This window comes from Podarcis gaigeae (genome assembly GCF_964106915.1).
Source record: "Podarcis gaigeae genome assembly, chromosome: 4".
Classification (NCBI taxonomy): Eukaryota; Metazoa; Chordata; class Lepidosauria; order Squamata; family Lacertidae; genus Podarcis; species Podarcis gaigeae.
The window spans coordinates 49,368,333-49,387,897 of record NC_139677.1 but is presented as its reverse complement, the minus strand read 5'-3'; the positions used below and the strand labels follow the sequence as shown (position 1 = coordinate 49,387,897).

The 19,565-nt window shown below is 47.3% G+C and overlaps 1 protein-coding gene across 25 annotated transcripts in view; it reads left to right on the top strand.

Annotated features, from left to right (window-relative positions):
* The window catches only part of BCOR (BCL6 corepressor), an 88,841-nt gene that overhangs the window by 31,615 nt on the left and 37,661 nt on the right, over positions 1–19,565 (top strand). For 8 of the 25 annotated variants that reach the window (XM_083734151.1, XM_083734138.1, XM_083734133.1 and 5 more), the window contains exons 2-6: positions 9,375–9,505; positions 11,182–11,260; positions 12,871–15,675; positions 16,313–16,366; positions 16,770–16,953. In XM_083734151.1, coding sequence (XP_083590277.1) covers positions 9,420–9,505; positions 11,182–11,260; positions 12,871–15,675; positions 16,313–16,366; positions 16,770–16,953 — 3,208 coding nt within the window. In that variant the 5' untranslated portion in view covers positions 9,375–9,419. Of the gene's footprint in view, positions 1–327; positions 612–2,882; positions 3,118–6,239; positions 6,374–9,374; positions 9,506–11,181; positions 11,261–12,870; positions 15,676–16,312; positions 16,367–16,769; positions 16,954–19,565 lie in introns of those variants that run through there. The other 17 variants (XM_083734146.1, XM_083734153.1, XM_083734137.1 and 14 more) reach the window with 12 other exon arrangements.

The following is a 19,565-nucleotide window of genomic DNA, read 5'->3' as shown; positions in this document are numbered from 1 at the left end:
TACCCTTGTGAGACCAACACTGGGCTGGGAGGAACCTCTTCCTTCCGTCTTTGCAAGCCAGCCAGCTTGCCTGCTGTCCGGGCTGGGTGGCGTGCGAGGGGTTAATGGGCCGCAGGCGCCGACGGGGCCTTGCCTGCGTTTCCCCCCGCTCTCGCTTGGCTGATACCCAGGGAGGCGGCGTCCGCTAAGGTACCTGAAAGACCCACTGAGTGCCAAGCGGGTAGGCTGCACGGAGGCCCTTCTCCTTTCCTCTGGCCCGTTGCTGCTGCCGCCGCCGCCCCTCCGCCTCTGTCACCGCCTGCTTGTTGTCTCTCCAAGCAGCAGCGGAAACCAAGCCCATGTATGTGCGCGCGCCTAAAATGGCGCGGCCGGTCGGGGATCTCAAAGACGAAACGGGCTGGGATGACTCATTCGGTCTGGCTGAAAGAGCGAAGGAGAGTTGCAGGCGGCGGCAGCGCGAGGAGGTGCCTGCGCTCCGTACAGGCCAGGCGAGCGCCCTTGGCCACGGTGCTGCCGAGCCTAGAATCCTCTCGGAAGGGTGGAGGAGGGGACCCCGCGGGACGGGGTGAGACCCCCACATCGGCGCCCGAGGCGAAGGTGCTTTTCGCCGTGTACGTAGTGCGGGAACTGGGCCTTAATGGCACAAGTCAATTCGGGGACTTTCTCGGATCAAACCCGCGAGGAGAGACGCGAGGTCGCGAGAGAAAGACTTCTCTCGCCTTCATTGTTTCGTTTCTGCTTCCTGCAACGCCCCGTGTGCCTGGGCTATTTCACGAGGGACCAGATTATTAAGGCGCACGTCGACCCCCCAATATCCCCCCGCGTGGCCGCTCCACCTCCCCCACCTCCGAGTTCATTTGGGTGGAACAAACGGGCCCCACAGCTTCCCCCGGGTCTCGTACTAGGAGAAGCGGGGGCGCTATTTCTCCACCGCGCAGAAAACGTTGGCAGAAGACGAGGTGTGTGTGAGTGAGTGAGTGAGAGAGAGAGAGACAGAGACGGCGAGCAGGGTTATTTGAAGGCTCGCCAGCCATTTTACCTTTCCCTTATTGACGGCCTTCCGTCCTCCTCCTCTCCCCGCCCCTCCCCGTCCCCGAACATCACTTATTCACAAGTTTTCCTGGCAAATGGCGGTAAAGGGTCGAAGTCACTGCGCTTCGCTTCGCGGTTGATGTGCAAAGGAGGCTGCTGCGGTCCGAAGCCTTGCGCACGGCGGTGGAGGAAATGACGGGCTGCTGCCAGAGGTTTTTGGATGCGCTGCCGGTCTGTGCACCGCCCCCTTTGAACCCCGATCTTTCAGGGAAACGAAGGCAAAGGCTGTCTGAAGCCACTCTCTCCCTTCGAAGCAGGGTCTCCGTGGCAAAAGGCAGGGAAGCCCTTTCCTTTCCTGCGGCTACACAGCAGTTGGCTGGGGCTGGCCCTCGTCTTCCTGCTCTCGACATCTCACCCCTCACTTTTGCAATGCACACGGTTCCTTTCCCCAAGGCTTGCAGCTCCGGTTCCTTACAAATGCCAAGGGAAAACAGGAGAGTCTCGAAGCCGGAATCCCCATTCCGGATGCCGTTGCCTGTGCCCAATCGATCGCGGCCGCCCCGTAATGCCTACACAGCGCTTTGTTTACATGACATGAGAAGAAAGTCCGGATCGCGAAGGCGCACGTGACGGCGCTGGAAGCCTCCCGAGGAACGTGCGCAGACAGAAGAAAGGGGAAGTTTAAAAGCCCCTGAAATAGCCACCCAACCGGTTCTTCTCTTTTTCCGCGCGCTGCTTGGGCAAACTTGGGCATCGTTCTGCGCGCCTCCGATACGCACATGAGAAAATCGGGTTGGAGACGTCGCAGGCGCATTGTGCTTAGCTTTGTGGCCAGACAAAATGCCACACGTCCCGGCTAAAGGTCAGCCGCCTCCCTCCCCGCCGTGGATACTTAGTTTGCTGTTTCCTACTTCGCTTAACAAACGTGCTTCAAGCTCTCTCGTACAACGTAGCTCCCCGCCACCTCCGCGCAACGGCGTGTTCAAATTTATGCCACCGTATTTTGCACGACCCAGTGCATGTTTCTTCATAAATTCTTCTGTGTTCAAGGGGGCTTACTCCGAGCCAAGTGTGCACAAGACTGCAGCCTTGTTTATAATAGCAAACTGCACTAATATCTTAAGGTTACAGTTGTAATACCGTGGGGCGAGGCCCGTTTAACACAGCGGGGCTTGGTTCAGACAGAAGATAGGAAGGGCTGGGCCAATTCGAAATTGTAAATGGAAGAAAAGGTGGTTTGACTTAAACGGAAGCCGGGACAGTGTAGTGCTTAGTGCAGACCAAGATGCTCCCTGAGTGACCTTGACTCGCTCTGCCCTTTCCTTTGATCTTACCTCGCGCGATTGATGTGCGGCTAAAATTGGGGAACGTTTGCCACCTTGACCTCCTTGGAAAAGATATATAAATGCAATAAATACATTTCCAGTAATGTAGAGCCAGAAAGCCTGTAGTTGCCCCCGAGTTCAGGCTTGAGTACATGTGCAGGCTCATGAATAGGCTAAGTGTACGTCGCGTCATTATTGAAACATAGGAGAAAAGGCTGCCTCCCCATCAGATGCTCTGCAGCTTGTTTAGGGGAGACCTGAAACGGGCAGGGAGCTAGAGATGGGCAAACTATGTATGGTCTTGTTTTGATTACAGAGGAGGGCCTTCTCTGATTAACGCGAAAGCCCCGCTGGGTTAGCGCCATTCCCCCCTGACATTCGCCATCCACGTCCGCTTGCTCTACGGCTCCGACCCGCCTGCCGTGCAGCTGACGGCGGGCCTGTGGTTTATGCAGTGGAAAGTGGCTGGCTGCCAAAAGGAGCAGGAGGTGGAAAGAGGAAAGGCGCCAACAGGGAACTCGTGTGCTCGCGGCTTTCGCTCTCCTTCCTGGCTCGCTGAAGCCCGGCTGGGCTTACTCTCTGGGTTATTTTTCCTCCTTGCACCCTTTTTCGTGCCCTGATTGGCAAGAAAGGCGCCTTCGCCACCTTGAATGGCGGGAAAGAGGCCGCCAACGCTCTCGGCATGGTTTCTTCGGACCCTCCTTCCAGGGGAGGCGAAGCGCAGAGCGCTGCGGCTGCTTCCCCTGGCCGCGGGCACCAGGTTTGTTGAGTTTGCGAAGGCAGGAGCGTGCGAGCAAAAGTTTGCTCCTGCGCCCGCCTCCAGTGGCTGCCAAGAGTCTGTTGCCGTTGCGAGGGCGATGCAAGCGGTTCCCTTTTTGAAAAGAGAGAGAACGAGAACGGGGAGGGCAGAGGAGGATCCAACAGCCAAGGAGGGCGCTGCGTGAATGCATTTGCCTCCCACCCAATGATGTGGAGTTGCGGCGGCTGCCAGGGGTGCCCGGAGAACTGGGTGTTCCGCCAGACACGCCGAGCGCCGGGGCCGCTTTTTTCTTTTCCTTTCGGGTCTGCTCTGTAACGTGAGCGCAGCAGCTTGATGGGGGGGGGGGGGAGAGAGAGAGAGAGAGAGAGAGAGAGAGAGAGAGAGAGAGAGAGAGGAGAGGCTCCTCTCGGCAGCGGACACCGAGCAGGTTTTGCAGCGAAACCCCGCCGTACAGCTCCCCCCCCTTTCCTCCCAGGCGAGCTTGACGGATTTGTCAGCCGGACACCTCCGGGGAGGAAATTCCGCGTGGCCTCTTTGGCGCTCGGAGCCTGCCTGCCTGCTGCTGCTGCTGCTGCTGCCGCCTTAGGTCACATTCTCGCGCAGCCAGCGAGCTCGCCTCGCTCGGCAGGAGGCGCGGCGCGATCCCCACCCCGGGGAGGAGGTTTTGCTTTCCGTCGCGGGCTGGTACGGTCGGAAGCTGCTGCAGCTATGGCAGCTTCTAGCAACTCTGGCCGAGGTGCTGGGCATGTGCTAGCAGCATATAAACGAGGTGGAGGGGGTGTGCTCTCCAAAGTAGCATGCGGGAGGGGGAGGCACCGAGGAGAGCTTTTTAATCAAGTTTTTTTTTGGGGGGGGGAATCGTGACATATGTGCGGTTCTGTTATTTTCTGTTGTCTCCTGCCTTACGTCCCCTCCGCCCCCCTTCTATGTATAAAGCAAAAGAGTGTTACATAACGGGGAGATTCCCGAAGGTAGAAGGAGACTTGCGGGGACTCGGAAAAGCAAAGTGCCAAGCCCTGAATCGCTCCACGGAGGCGGAGAAACAGCCAGGGAGGTGGTTTATTTAATTTTCAGGACGAATTAGATAAAACTGCGGTCTTTAGTCCAACTCTCTAGTGTAGCCGGAATCTCAGCTAAAGCATACACACCAATTCAACGTACTGATTTTTGGGGGGATGGGGTGGGAAATAATCGCAATAAACACTAACAAACTTTAGCAGCCACGGCCTACCCGCCCTCCTTATGCCCAAACCCCACTTCTTTTTGACAGTGTCTCTAAGCGTGACTTTCTCAGACGCTTGTGTATTTTAATTTACACTATGCATTATATATGTCGCCTTTTATTAGCATGTCTAGGCAGGCGATTAATACCTAGAGCTAACAAGTAGTCCTGAACAGCCCCGATTCTGCGTGCACTTTCTGGGGACTAGGCCTCGCAAAATACAAGCGGGACTTGGGTCTGTCTTTATTTCGGTGCGGGGGGGGGCACTCCTTTTCAGCCTGAGGGTCCCACCTGAAGGAGCCTTCCGGGGCCGGCGGTGGGCGAGGCCAGAGGCGGCGGTGGCTCCATGGATGTTACAGCAGCTTACATTCTAACCGCGCAAGAGTCAAAAGGTTCCTGTGTTCTATTTCTCTATAAAGTGCGTCAAGGCAAGCGAAGAGGCATTATCTTCGGCCAAGGACACATTCAAACCAGACAAAAGCGCTCCGAAGGGTTTGTGGGGGCAGGGCCAGTGGGGTGCGGCCTAAGGAGAGTGGGCTTCCGGTCCCCCATCCTTGTTTTACTGGACCTCTTGGGATTTATCTTCAGGTAAGAGGAAGGTTTGGGTAGTTACAGGGTAAACCAGTGCATGTCTACTCTAGTCCCAATGCGTTAACTGGGGATTACTCCCGGGTAAACGAGTAGTGGGTAGGATTGCAGCCTTGAGCGCATTTCTTTGATTTCACAGGGACTTGCGGGTAAAGCCTGCTCTGGACCGTAGATCCAAATGCTCGGACTTAACTGAGCTGTGGATCCATTGCTCCGTAAGCGGAGTGGTTGCTTATATGTAACCTTCCAGGCTCACAGCCACAAAGCAGAAAGAGCTGCTGCTTTGCCAGCAACGTCTCCTCCTGGAGCCCGAAGGGTTAAAAGTCTGTTGCTTGTTGCAATGAAATTATGGCTGGCAGTGGCGCCGCTGTTTGTTCAACAGACCTCCACTTTTAAACAGTTCACAAAAAGTTCATCAGGGCGGCGGTGATTATAAACAACGTATGTATGCGCCGGGAAGCGCGACCCTGAAAACGAGCAGAAACGAGCAAACATCTCGCCTCGCCCACCTCCCAGGAAGGGATCGCGCGCGCTCGGTTGTACTTTTTGCACAGAACCGGCTCAGGCGCTGCGCGCTCCCGGCTGCTGCAACTCTTCTCCCGGCCTCCGAAAAGGCCTTTCTCTCCCAGCCCGCGGATCCCGCCTCCCTTTCGCCTCGTGTCGCTGGGATGCAGCGGCGACGCTCCAAAGGGGAATTTGGCAACTTCTTCTGTTGCAAAAGCTCCGCGGCAGACTTTAAGCAATCCCAGCCTCGCTCTGGGCCCCTTCTGTGCAAACACCTTTGCCCGGGGCGAGTTTCGCGGCGTGGACTAGCAAAGAGAGATGGTTGTCTTGCAGCAGAAGGCAACATAGTTTTCTTTTTCTCCTTGTTTTGTTGTTTTATTTTTAAATACGCACTGTAGCGCTTTGGGAGCTATCATAATCTGGGCCGATTATTTGGCAATTTGCCTTTGACCTTCCTCTCTTCCCAGTTTAGGAAACCTTTGCATTCAGGGCGTAGCTTCGCTTGCATATCTGCCTTTGGAAGCCAACGGCTCCCCCTCCCCACACAGCGCCCCAAGTATCTGGGTTCGACTCAGATCGCGCTCCTGGGGTCGACTTTTGCAGATCTCAGAAGCACCAGCCGATGGCAACCAACGATACATTTCCCCGCGAGGAAACCCAGAGCCTTAGCTCAGTTCCAGCCTATAAAAAGTAAGATTAGGCTGCCGGGCATGTCTCCTGCTTTTCAGAAAAGGGGTGGGGGAAAGGGGAGAGGGAGCGGCGTCCCCTCCCTCCGTGCAGACAGCCCTATCTCTTTGGACTTTGTGTCCCCTCCATTCCTTACAGATGAGGCAGCGCTCTGGGCGGCTACTAACCGTATGTAAAACTCTCAATCACTCTCCAGGCTGCGGCTGCTCCATTTGAAAACATTACGAGCCGTGCATCTGGAAAACACTAAATCTGGTCAGCAAAACCCGTCTTTCCCCTGGAACAACAACTTTTGAATGATAGGGCGATATTTCGTCCTAGCCTTTACTGGGGCGGTGGGGGGGGGGTGCGAGGAGAAGGAAGGAGAGGAGAAGGGGCCAGCTCCTCTTCCTTGACAGCAATTGGGGTCAGCTCTTGCAAGCTAGCTGCTGCGGAGGGAGGCAAAGAGGGAGGGGACGGTGCCATTTCAGTAAAATATGTTCCGTGCGTGGGGATCTGCACAAAAGGCTTCTTCAAGGAGCTGGGAGGGGGAACAAGAAGGGCTCATGAAATGCTTGAGAGAACACAGGGCTTTCCTTGGCGCTTATACGGAGGTCCTCCTCTGGAGCATTTGTGCGCAAACGCAACCTAGGTTTTGCCTCCGCTCTGGTTTTAAGGGTTAATTCGTCTGTTTTGGAGCACGGGGGCTTTTAAACTGCGGTGCGTGCGTGCGTGGTGCTCTCCACTGGCCTCTGCGTGGATAGGTCCGACCAGACCCCTGGGCTCCTCCACCGTTTACTCTCGGGTAATCCCACTGGGCTTGGTTGAGCCACAGGGGTTGAAGGGCTGCAGCAACAGAGCCCGATCCTAATTGCATACTTATATTGGATAGTGAGTTAGTTTCAGTGGTGCTGTATCCCCAAGTTATTAACCGTGTGTAGGATGGCCCCTTATTAGGAATACAAAGGTTAAGGGCTCCATCCGTTCCGTGCGATCCTAAACGTGTTTAGCTTAGAAATGGGTCCCGATTTGTGCAGAGCGACTTCCTCGGTGGTAGCTACGTTAAGGATTGCGCCCTAGTACGTCTCCGTTTAAAAAACCGAAAAAGCTCGGGAAGCCTCCCTTCTCTGCAGAAAAGCAATTTAGCGCAGCGCGTCCCGCGTTCGCCGTTCCTCCCCTTGGCGAGGCATTTTGTGCCTGCGCGCACTTTCCCCTCCCCTCCCTCCTTTTTGGTGAGAGGAAGAGCTGAAGGGGTATCCTGTGCATTAAAGGCTCCCCCTACTTATTAACCCAGCATTTAACAGCGGGATGCAGGCTGAAGCTCAGTCAAAAGAAACGACTGAACCTCCAAAGAGCAATTAAAATCCGGCACTGGAATAAATCACGCGCCGCGATAATCGTGTTAATAAAACGCAGCTTGTCCTGACACTTCACTCATGCAGCAAACTAGAATTTAATGCGGGCGGAGATGGCGCGTTCGGGAGGGAAGAAAGGCAGGCGAGGCCCTTCTGTTGCTGGACGCGAAAATCCGGTTGCCTTTCACCTGCCTTCCCTGCTGCACGCAGCGCCGATCCTTTCGGACTGCTAATGCTTCTCCAGTGAGCCCGCTAATGATTTCTTTCCCTGGAGTGAGCAGGCGTCATTGAATTACTGAAAGCACTCAAAGCAGCAGCGGCGGCGACGGCGCAACAACAGCAGCTCCAATGGTGGAAGCCACCAGGGTTGGGTTACTTAATCAAATCAAGGGCTGGGGATCTCACCAACCTACTTAATGTTTTTTTCTCTCTCCCCTTAACCCTTTTCTGGGCTGGGAGACGAACTTCTAGGAAAATGGTTGCCCTATTAAAAATAGGAGCTCTTGTTTGTCTCTGGCCTTCTACTCCAGCTTGTTTTCACAGATAGAAACGCTAGAAACTTCATTTGAAGTGGAAACTGACATTTGACACCTTGCTTTTTTAAAAAAGTGAATGTTAGGATATCACTCTGTGCCTTCAGTCTGGCCCCGTTCCCACTCCCAGGCAGTGTTTTCGTATTTGGATTTCCTCCTTGCTAAAGTTATCTCTTCAAACACAACCCAGTTCTTTTGTGCACTGGGTAAGATCCCGCCAATGTTGAGCTCTGCTTTGTGAATAAATGAAAACCTGCGGGAATTTGTCCTGCTTACGGTAATTTGGTTGGATCGTCCCTATTATTTGGATTTAAAGTTTCACTGAAAGTTATTTCAACATAATGGGGACAATCAGGCTAAAAAGTACATTTAGTGACACTAGGTACCATTGATTTCAGAGGGAGGGGGGTGTCACAATTGCCGCTGGATCACACACACTGGTTGTGCTACACGTGGAAAAGAAAATCCACTGGTGTCTGTATCAATGCAAATTATATATTGCTGTTTACGAAGGGTTAAACACACAGACAGAATTATGCCGCCAAAGTCGAGTACTCTTACATCCTGTAGAAGTTATGCAGATGCCCAACACTCCCAGTGAATTTTTTCTTTTCTTACCTTTTCCCCCAAGGAGCTCAAGGTGGTATATACATGGTTCTCTCTCTCCTCATTTAATCTGCACAACAACCCTGTGAGATAGGTTAGGGTGAGATAAGAAAGTGAGTGGAGTGCCCAAGGTTACTCAGTGCGCTTCATGGCCAAGTGGGGATTGGAACCTAGGTTTCCCACGCAGACAATCTCGCCACCACAATGCACTAGACTGTGAAATCAATAGGATCCAAAAGCATTTACTTTTGGGTGGGTTTTTGCTGGTCCTGTTTACTAAGTTTTATGGGTATATTGTTGTGTGTGTGTGTTTTTGCAAAAGTCCCTACTTTTTTTGTATGCCACCTTAAGCAATTTTAATCAGTAGTGTGGTAACTAAACGCTATAATATCCCAGTTGGTTTTCATTTGCTTGTCTGTGTGCACCATGAATTCCTGGGATGTAATTCGCTTGAGTATCAAGCAAATATCTCTGGCTTCATTACAAGTAAGGTGTGCTTTCCTGATGGGTGTGTAATTGTTTTTATTTCGAATTAAACTCAATGGGAGTAACATTCTTCTCCTGTCCTGCACAACGTTAGATTTATAGCGTTTCTGACCAGTGCATTCCCTCAACTTCCTACTTTTTGTTACATGTGTTTTAACTCTGGCTGCTCACGACCTTGTACCAAGCCTATATTCCTTGTTAATTATCTCGAGGGAGACCGGTGATTCCACTATGATGTCTGCCCTTCCTCCCCGGTCAATCTTCTCAACTTCTTTTTTTTTCTTTCCCACCAATTAGATTATACACACGTGTGAAGAAAAGCCTCTGTTTTAAGGAGAAGTCATGCTTTCTGCAACTCCCCTGTATGGCAACGTTCATAGCTGGATGAGCAATGAGAGAGTCCGCATGTGTGGGATTAACGAAGAGAGGTAAATATTTTAAGTTTCAGGAAAGTTAAACCACGCGGTGCTTCTGGAGAAGGGGGTTTCAGCGTTAATTTGTCTTAGCGCATAGCTCTTTTTTTAATAGCTTGCATGGAGATAACTCATGGAGAGCGCTTTTATGAGACAAGAGTTGGAGAAGAGAGATGTTATGGGCGCAGACTCTCCCTTCGTGTACTGTTTTAACAATCAGTGTTGCTCAGGAAACCAGAAGGGGGCTTATAAAAGATTAGCTCCCAAAGTCACCTCTTCCTCACATATATTACATACATTCTCTCCCAATCTTCAGTGTATTTACTGGAAAGCAAACGTCTGTGATTTTTAATGAAACTTATTTCATGGCATGCGTGCTTAAGGTTGTCCCTGTAAGTTTATTATTTTATTATTTTTAGTTTATTATTTTTATTTGTGAAAAAGACAAGAACAACATGGATTCAGGTTTTTAATTTCAATTGGTCCACATTATGTGGCCTGCAACTTAAGATAATTTGCCCAGCAATTAGATATTTCTATAACTTTCCGTAAACTAGCACAAAGGTCAGAGTTTGGCCCCAGTTCAGAAACCATTCGTCATTCTTCATTGAAATGAATGGGGCAAGTTAGTCATGATTAATCTAAGCCACATTCGCTGCAACGAGACTGAAGCAGGGCTAACTTTCTCTGGATTGGGGCCTTGTAAAAGCATACCAAACACAGTTTTTTAAAGAGACTTTACAAAATAGTGGACAATACTATAATTCTTTACTTCTAATTATTAAAATGAAGCAAGCACACTGTGTTTGCAAGTACTTTTGGTCAGACTTGCACCCTATAGAAAATAAAATCAGGACAGTATTGGGTCATTTAATAACTTTCTCTGATTGTTTGAAAACAGCACGCGAAAATTATGAGTTCCGAGACACTGAGGGGGAATGCCATGGCTGTGTATATTGTTATCAAATGTCAAAGGAAGGAGGTGCACATGAGCAAAATGCTATTGTTCTGTTTCTATCCAATTGCATCCTGTGGCTTTTCTAGTAGGTGTGGGTTGTAACAATAATAGCTGGAAACAGGGCAAAAATGTGGGTGTTGCTTTTACTTTAAAAATTGATAGTGCCACCACTTTAAATATCCTTCTGGGTAATGATGAAACTTCCCTTCTGCTGTATGTCAGCAATTGTGTCCCTGGGATTTGAAAGTTGGCACTGAGGTGCATTCTTTTATCTGTGTTTTCTGTGATAACAAGTCCCTGAGCTGCTACGCTGCTAACACACAGATGTATGGTTCCTTCTTCAGCACTGAACAGCTGACATTTGTATGATATTAGAAGTGTGTGGGTTTTTCCTGTCTCTGTATATATATGTGTGTGTGTGTGTATATCTGTATATAAACGATACTATACAAGGTCGTTTGTTTCTAAATAAAGAAAGAAAGAAAGAGTATTTACTACCATGTATTGCTTTAGCAAAACTCCTTAACTGGAACTAAAGTCCAAAAACATTTTTTCATCCCTGAACTCTATAGAGAAGAGAAAAAGCCCAATTAGAGGGCAAATCTGTTAATTTTCTTCTGCACTGATGTATTGATAAAGGTAATTTAATAGAAACACTGCAGTCAAGATCAAAATGTCAAACCATTAACATTGTGTCTGTAAGTCACTTTTTAAAAATATCTCTTGAAAATAGGAAAATCCCAGTAAATGATGGAGATGCTTCGAAAAGCAGGTTGGAATTAAGGGAAGAAAATCACCTGAACCACAGTGTGGTAAGAAACTGATAGTTCCCTTTGATGACAAAAGGGTTTTCACTGGATTTTTGTGCTATGGCTTCCATTTCAAATAACTATTTGGGACTAATGAAAGTTGCTGTTAAACCAGAGGTGGCATTCAAATATCGGGTTACGGTTGCATCCTTTTGTATATATTTCTAGTATCTGAGTCTTAAGCATTTTTTTTACTTCGTCATATGCTCAATAGCACATCATGAACACTCTTAAGTCATGATTGCTCTAAATAACATTGCTTGGCATATTTCAGTTAGCCGTTTAAGAATTTCAGTGACTGACAGCTGGTAGCCTTGGGTGGACAGAATGGGGTGTGTGAGCCTTTGCTATAGTTTCAGTGTCTAGAGAGGAACCACCTAAAGATGATCCTAAAGATGTCACAGGCTTCTTGAAAGAATGGTGGGATATAAATATAAGAAAATTGGAAGAACTAGAACTAGTACAATCTGCAGTTTAGGGCTGGCTGGGTGTTTAGGAATGAGATTGGAGAGAAAGTGCCCCAGGGCCAATGCTTTTATTCTAGAAAAAAAGGGTGTTGGGGCTGCGTACCCCTGAGTACCCCCGGGAAAAAGCACTGCCCAGGGCTGCTGTTTTTTCTTGGGGCTTAGAAGGACTGTGGAGGCAAGGCCTTTGCCTGCTTTCACTGTACAGTAGTGTGTTTTGCTTCTTAGAATTGGGTAGCCTACTTTCTCTCATCTTGTGTAGGAGCAAACATTTGGAACAGAGGAGAGACCAGTGTTTTTGTTTCTTCTTCTTCCTCCTCCTCCCCCTTCTTCTTCTTCTTCTTCCAACTTATACACCACCCTATACCCAGAGGTCTCCTGTAATACAGCTACATGACGCGATCTTGCTTTCTCTTTTCCCGCAAGCTCCTCTTTGTTCATATGAGGATGCTGGGAAAGGCAGTAGTTTAGCTCCTCTGCTGGCCTGTGAAAGTTATTAACGCACAATGCTATATGTGTCTACTTGGAAGTCAGCCCCATTGAGTTCAGTGGGACTTTCTTCCAGGTAAGTATATATAGGATTGCAGCCTAAATATCACTTATTTTGGCTATCAATAAGCAGAGGAACAGAAGTAAAAAAAAAGACTCAGTGTCATTATTTGAATTAAATGATTTTTGGAATATAAATAACTTTGCATCTGAGGGTCGTCCCCCCCACTGGAAGCATACCTTATGAAATGTCCCTTGTTGGAAGCGAGTACACACATGGTTCTGGAAATCAATTTTTTTAAATGGGACAGTTGGTTGAGTAGCAAAGATTTAAGGATATTATCCTAAAATCCATGTAGATGTTTTGCTAAGTATGAAAGGATCTAGAGACCCATTAAACTAATCTTACTTAAAAAATAATAATCAAACTTGGCAGGACTCAGACTCCACAGACAGAAGAATGAAGCAGGCTAAAATTTTAAAATTTGATTTACTTTATTCCTCTACATTTATCAGTTTAATCAGCCCACATTAGTTTTTCACAATGAAAACAATGTATTTGCTTCCTTTTGTTTCCTGCAATGTTGTTTTTTTAAGTACCTGTAGCCTTGAATAGTACTTGACTAAATGCCAAAGTCACCTCTCTCTTATTTCACAAAGGTGGATGCCACGGCAGTGCATCGCATTGACAGCCTTGCAGCTCTGAGCATGGACCGGTCTGGACTTATGCGGGAAGGGCTTAGAGTCCCCAGCAGTATTGTCTATTCCAGTTTATGTGGACTTGGCTCAGACAAGCCCCGGGACGCTACAAGTGCTATTGCTGGCCTTGGATTTGCTCCTGAAAGAAATCCAGAGATGCAGTTCAAGTCTAATCCCACTGAAGCAATTGAAAATGCAGCTGGAAAACCCCCAAATGGCTTCAGTGCTATGTACAAAACGCCACCTGGAATACAAAAAAGTTCGCTTCCAACTGGGGAGACCTTAGGCTTGGACAGAAGCTCAAGCGACAAACCGAGTCCTCTCAATGTCAATGGTGCTAGTTACCTAAGGCTACCCTGGGTAAATCCTTACATGGAGGGTGCTATTTATCCTTTTCTCGAATCACCAAATAAGTATTCGTTGAACATGTATAAGGCCTTGCTACCTCAGCAGTCCAATTACAGCTTGCCACAGCATCTGACCTACTCGCCCGTATGTACAAATGGTGAACGTTTTTTATACTTGCCACCTTCTCATTACGTTGCTCCCCACATTCCGTCATCATTAGCTTCACCAATGAGGATCTCTGCTGCAACCGCAGCTCCAGCTATTCCCCCTCTAGGACACTGTCCAGAAAAGAGCTTGTCTTGGAAGATGGGAGTCGGTCCCGGAACTCCTGTGGACTCTCATGCCTATCCACATATCCAGAATAGCAAGCCTCCCAGAGTCCCATCTGCAAAGCCAGCGGCTAGTAATATGCCAACAGACCCCACTGTTCTCTTGTCTCATTCACCGAGACCATCACCTAGAGTTCACCTCCCGACGCAGGTTGGGGACGCTTACTCGGAGTTTCAGAAACACTTTTCCAGGATTTCGACGTCACCTTCTTCAGTTACACTCCCAAAGCCATACGTGAATGTAAGCAATGAGTTTCCTCCAAGAGTCTCTGGGGGGAAAGCTCCTAAAACACACGACACAGGCGAAATCTCTCAGCAGCCTACAGTGCATGCAAGGAAAACAGGTCACGACAGGAAGGACAGCAGATCCCCTCCACTGTTAGAAAAACAACAAACTGTTACCAAAGAGATTATAGACAAACCATTGGATTTGTCATCAAAAGTTGTTGACATGGAGACAACCAAATCTGATCACGTTAAGAAAATGGCGCCAACTGTGCTGGTTCATAGCAGGGCCGGAAGTGGCTTGGTTTTACCTGGAGGTGATCTTCCAAAAGAAACCATTTCTCCTGGAAGCGGTTGCCCTGTCTATAGACCTGAAATAATCAGCACGGCGCCTTCCTCCTGGGTTGTTCCTGGTCCAGGTCCCAATGAAGATAACGGTGGTAAAAACATGCAGTTGAAAAACAAAGCATTGGACTGGGTGACGCCACAACAGCGGAGTTCTTCTTGCCCTAGGATGGGGGGTACAGAAGCAGTTGTCAGTAATATTTCAGGGTCTGTATCAAGCGGAGGTCGCCCAGCATCTGCTTCTCCTGCTCCAAATGCCAATGTTGATTGCCCTAAGACGACTAGCTCAGTAGAGACCACTGCATCTGTCATACAGCACATAGGACAACCTTTAGCAGCAGCGTCTTCAAAGCATAGTAATAAGGCAGCTAAATGCAATAATCCAGAACCTATCTTCAAAGCAAATGAGAACACCCTTGCACCAACTTCCATATTTTTCCCTTCGAATGATGCATTCCGATCTCCACCATTGCCCTATCCGAGAAGCTATCTCCCATATCCAGTTCCAGAAGGCTTAGCTATAGGCCCTTTGTCTCTACATGGGAAAGGACCTGTATATCCTCACCCTGTTCTGTTACCCAATGGGAGTCTTTTCCCTGGACATCTAGCTCCCAAACCTACCATTCCATACAGCCTGCCAGCCAGCAGAGGTGAGTTCATGACCTACCAGGATGCTTTGGGTATGGGTATGGTACACCCAATGCTGTTACCCCATACAGCTTTGGAGCTGAAAGATGAGAAATCGGAAAGGAGGTCTAGATCGCATGAACGGCTCCGTTATGAAGACCCTGCCTTGAGAAACCGATTGCCCGAGATGCTGGAAACCAGCACAAAACTACATTTTGAAGTACCTGCAGACAGAAATGCAAAATTGCACCAAAGTTCAAGTCATGGTAAAAATACTACCAAAAGTGACAAGCATCTGTTTGCAGAACCGAGAGAGGAGCAAGATGTGAAAGGTGAAACGAACCTGACGAAACCTAGCTTTCCTGTTGAAAGCAGTAATCAAGCAAGCGACCCCACAAAGCACAAGGTAGAACAAGGCTTCCCCCACAGAGATTTCATTGTGATGAGGGAAGACTGTGGGAGAAGCAATTTCCATGAAGTTTATAACTTCAAGCAAGCCCAGAGCCCACACCCATCAATGTTCAACTTAAGGAAAGAGGACCTTTCCTTGAGCCAGAATAGAGAGAGGTTAACGGTTCCCACTTCCTCGGTGTTCTTGGAGGCTGCTCACGGAAACGATGGCCTAGCTATGTCCTTTTGCAAAATGCCAGATGATGCTAAACAGCTTTGTATGGGAAACACGCAGTCAAGTATGGAAGTCAGTCAGGCATATGCCAAAGAGGGAACTGAGGGCGCGGAACCTAATGACGGCAAATTCCTGAAACCTAAGCCATCTAACCTGGCAAAGAGAATCGCAAACTCTGCTGGTTACGTAGGTGATCGATTCAAGTGTGTTACGACAGAACTGTATGCAGATTCTAGCCAACTTAGTCGAGAACAGCGGGCTCTGCAGGTGAGTTCTGAGGCTTAACTACCAAAGCAGTTTTTTAAAAAAACACAGTTCACAGTTGAGAATGAAATATGTACAACTCTATAAGTCTATCTTGAACTTAACTAGCAGTGGTAATCTTGTGTATATTCAGGTTCTGCTATGAAGCCAGGGGTATTGGAGCGTTAATAGATAAGAATTATATGTAGTTAATTGGTGTAACAAATAATTTAATCTCATAAGCATAACATGTAGTAGTGAAAGGAAGCTGAAGAATGCATGACATGTTTGTTTTTAAAGGTAGTTTGCTATAGCTTGCCTGTGTTTGGCTAGCACTATTAAATACCAAAGGAAAGGCAGAAGTTTTGATGATTATTTCATACAGGACATTTGATTAAAAAGGAGTAGCAGCCATTTGTTAGCGGGTTTAATGCAACTTCTTTACCAAGCAGAAATGTAGCTTAAAGGAATAGAAGCTGTAGTGAATTTGACGTTGAATGATGGCAAGTATTGTAGGTTATTTTTTAGATTTGTGAAAGAATGAGTTAAGCCAAATTGTTTTGCGTTGTTAAAAAAAGAAAGAATTAGTTGATGCTTATAAAAATGGATGAAATTATCTAAAATTTAAATGATCCATTGAGTGCCCATTTTAATTACATAGATGGAAGGATTACAAGAGGACAGTATTTTATGTCTACCTGCTGCTTACTGTGAGGTCAGTTCTTCAAATTTTTATTACTAGAATCTTGCATAAACCTTTGAGTTAAAATTTCATTTCCAAGTACACAAAGGGAAGTTGTGGGCCATGGTCGTCTTTATTCATTGTACAGTTTATGTTTTGTTTCTTTGTTATACCTCTCAAAAGACAATGCTTTTTAATACACTTAAATAAATAAATAAAATGTTATTTACTTTTATATATTATTTGTGTATAGATACTACATGCCTTGCATATTGAACATATGGCATTTTAAAACTTTATATAGAATTGTGTGTATCTCAAAACTTTGGGTTTGAGCAGATATTTTCTTTTGGAAATACTTTTCATAGAAGGTAAGGTAAATGAAGTAGCTCTTATTGTGAGGTGTCTTTTTCCCCCATATCAATTCTCTTTCTAGCGTGCAATGATGCGCTTCTCAGAGTTGGAGATGAAAGAGAGAGAAGGACACGTAGCAACCAAAGACCCGGAGGTCTGCAGATTCAACCAAGCAGACTGGGAAAACTTGAAAGGAAATAATGAAAAGAAACCTAAGTCTGTCACTTTGGAAGATGCCATTGCCGGGCAAAATGACAATGACAGATGTAAGCAAAGTTTTATATGCCTTTTTGAAATTTCTGTGTGCCTCCTGTAGTCATTTAGAGCAAAACATGGCGATGCCATTACAGTGGTACCTCGGGTTACGTACGCTTCAGGTTACAGGCTCCGCTAACCCAGAAATATTACCTCGGGTTAAGAACTTTGCTTCAGGATGAGAACAGAACACTTTGGCGGCGGTGCGGCAGCAGGAGGAGGCTCCATTAGCTAAAGTGGTGCTTCAGGTTAAGAACAGTTTCAGGTTAAGAACGGACCTCCGGAACGAATTAAGTACTTAATCCGAGGTACCACTGTACGTAGATGTTAAAGCATTCAGCTCCAAAAAGCTGCTGCACAGTCATAGCAATACCTACTGGGTGATATACAACATTAGTCATAGAGTAGACCATTTGATAACAGTAGATGTCAGTGGGTCTTTTCTGAATATGACTAATGTTGCATATCGCCCACTAAGTTTCCCTTGACAAGAAGTGAAAACAAGTTTCTTTCATGTAAACATTTGTCAACTGCAGCTCGTCGTTTGTGTAGCTTAAAAGTTGCGTCGGTCTTAGTGTGGGTTCTCTGTTGTCTTAAGCAGGGAGAAAGGAAGACAGGTAATGGGAGGGTTGAGTTAAGTCATATAATCAGAAAACCTTCCATTTAGTTATTTGAAGAGTGTGAACATTAACATTGTGTGTGTGTGTTGTTGCTTTTTTTTGCAGAAAGCCACTGCAATGTGGTGATCTGTATTGTGTAGTAGAAGCCTGCCCTCTCCCTCCATATCAGCAAACTGTTCTGTGCACAAAATTTCCATTCATAGGCTTGTCAACTTCCATCAGACCAGTAAAGAATAAAACTATGCCATGAATCAACAGGGCCAGCTGGTGTGGCAGCACCGTGGTTCTGAACTCCTGCCAGCACTGCTGCTTGCTGCTTACCAGGGTGATGTGGGAGCTGGGCAGTGGTGACGCCAACGCAGCCTGGTCATACTAGTGGAGCCAATCTAGTGCCCCAACAGCTGCCCATTATCTTTTAAAATTGGGGGTTGTTTGTTCTTGATTTGGGCTGTATTCTTCCCACCATTAGAATGGAAGAAGTGCCTGCTAATTTCTAGTGATTTCAGCAGCAGTAAGTGTGCAATGAACAAAAAGATTGGAGGGTTTGTCGCCTCAGTGTATCCAAACCTCTTCAGATGTGATAACCTATTACTTCTCCCTTCCCACAAACTTGCTAAAAAAAAATGGGTGTTCTTTAGAGTGTGTGTAACTTTGTGGGGGCTGGTCTGCCATGGCTGGTAAACTGAGTCAATAAGAGATGTTAATTACAAGTTGCTATCTCATAATGGGTTGGCCACAAATTCATATATTCATCTATAAAATCCAGATCTACAGGCAATGATTTGCGTGCTTCCAATTGATGTGCAACCTCGCATTGCAGTGACCTGAAAGTGCCTGGGGAAAGGGGGCAGGCAGGAACGTAACCCCTGTGTAAACCAGTTGTTGCCTATATTTGATAAACACTGTTAATCCAGCACAGAACAAGGTTGGGGAGCACTTGGCTAGGCTAAGACTCTTGAAGAGAGTCTTCTCTTCTCAGCTATGCTCAGCAGAGTCCAGGTAGTTGAAGAAGGCATCCTAGGCTTCCTTCTGAACCTGGAGACCTGATGCCCCATTCTGCTTGCTGCTCCTCCTCCTCCTTTTTGTGGCTTCCTTCAGTTTCAGTAAATGCTTGTGCTTCAGTGCACTCCCCATGAGCCCTGAAAACTCAAAAGTGCTGTTCAGTTAAAAGGAAAGCAGTTGCAGTCTGTCTATTCCCCCAGCTGATACAGTGGGCGGAGGGGCAATTCATACACATCCTCATCAAGCAGTAGGGTGAAGGGAAGAGCTGTCTTTTTGAAAGGCAGCTGGAGCCCAAGAAACTAATGGTGTGAGGAAGGAAGGGAAGGACAAATCAGGGTTTGAATAAAAGAAGGAAGGAGACAAAAAGGTCTCTCAACATGGAGGTTGATTGGGTGCATATCATGCTGCGGGGGAGGCAAACATCTGTTTTGTGAAGGGAGACCATGTTGCTGTGATCCTGCGGGTGCAGACGTGAGGACGAATTCTGTTGGAATGGGTTATCTAGGAACACAACTCAGGTTATTTACTCCACTGCAACTGTTCTTGTATGCATGCAAGTGTCAAGCTTTATGTAAGATTGAGCGTAACTTGACACTTTACGTTATCCAGCAGTGGCATTTTTTTCTTCCAAGTTGACATTGGAATGCCTCATTCTTCATGGCTTCATTGTTTCAAAGGCACTGAAATCTTTGGGATGTTGTTGTTACTAAAATTATTTATTATTATTGACAACACCAACAACATTTCAAAGATTTCAGTTGTTGCTATTATTATTATTTATTATTGGGTGGGTTTTTTTTTTTTTTAAAGGAGCGGCCAGAACAAAATCAGAGTGGAATTCAAACCCAATGAACACCAGGCAGTATAAACAGTTTTTACAGCCTGCCTAAAACTAGGGAGCGAGTGCCACCAATTGGACGCACCAATCTAGCCTCTCTTGAGGATGGAACATACAACAGGGTCCCTGAAAATAAAAATGGGCATTGTATGTTTTCTGTTAT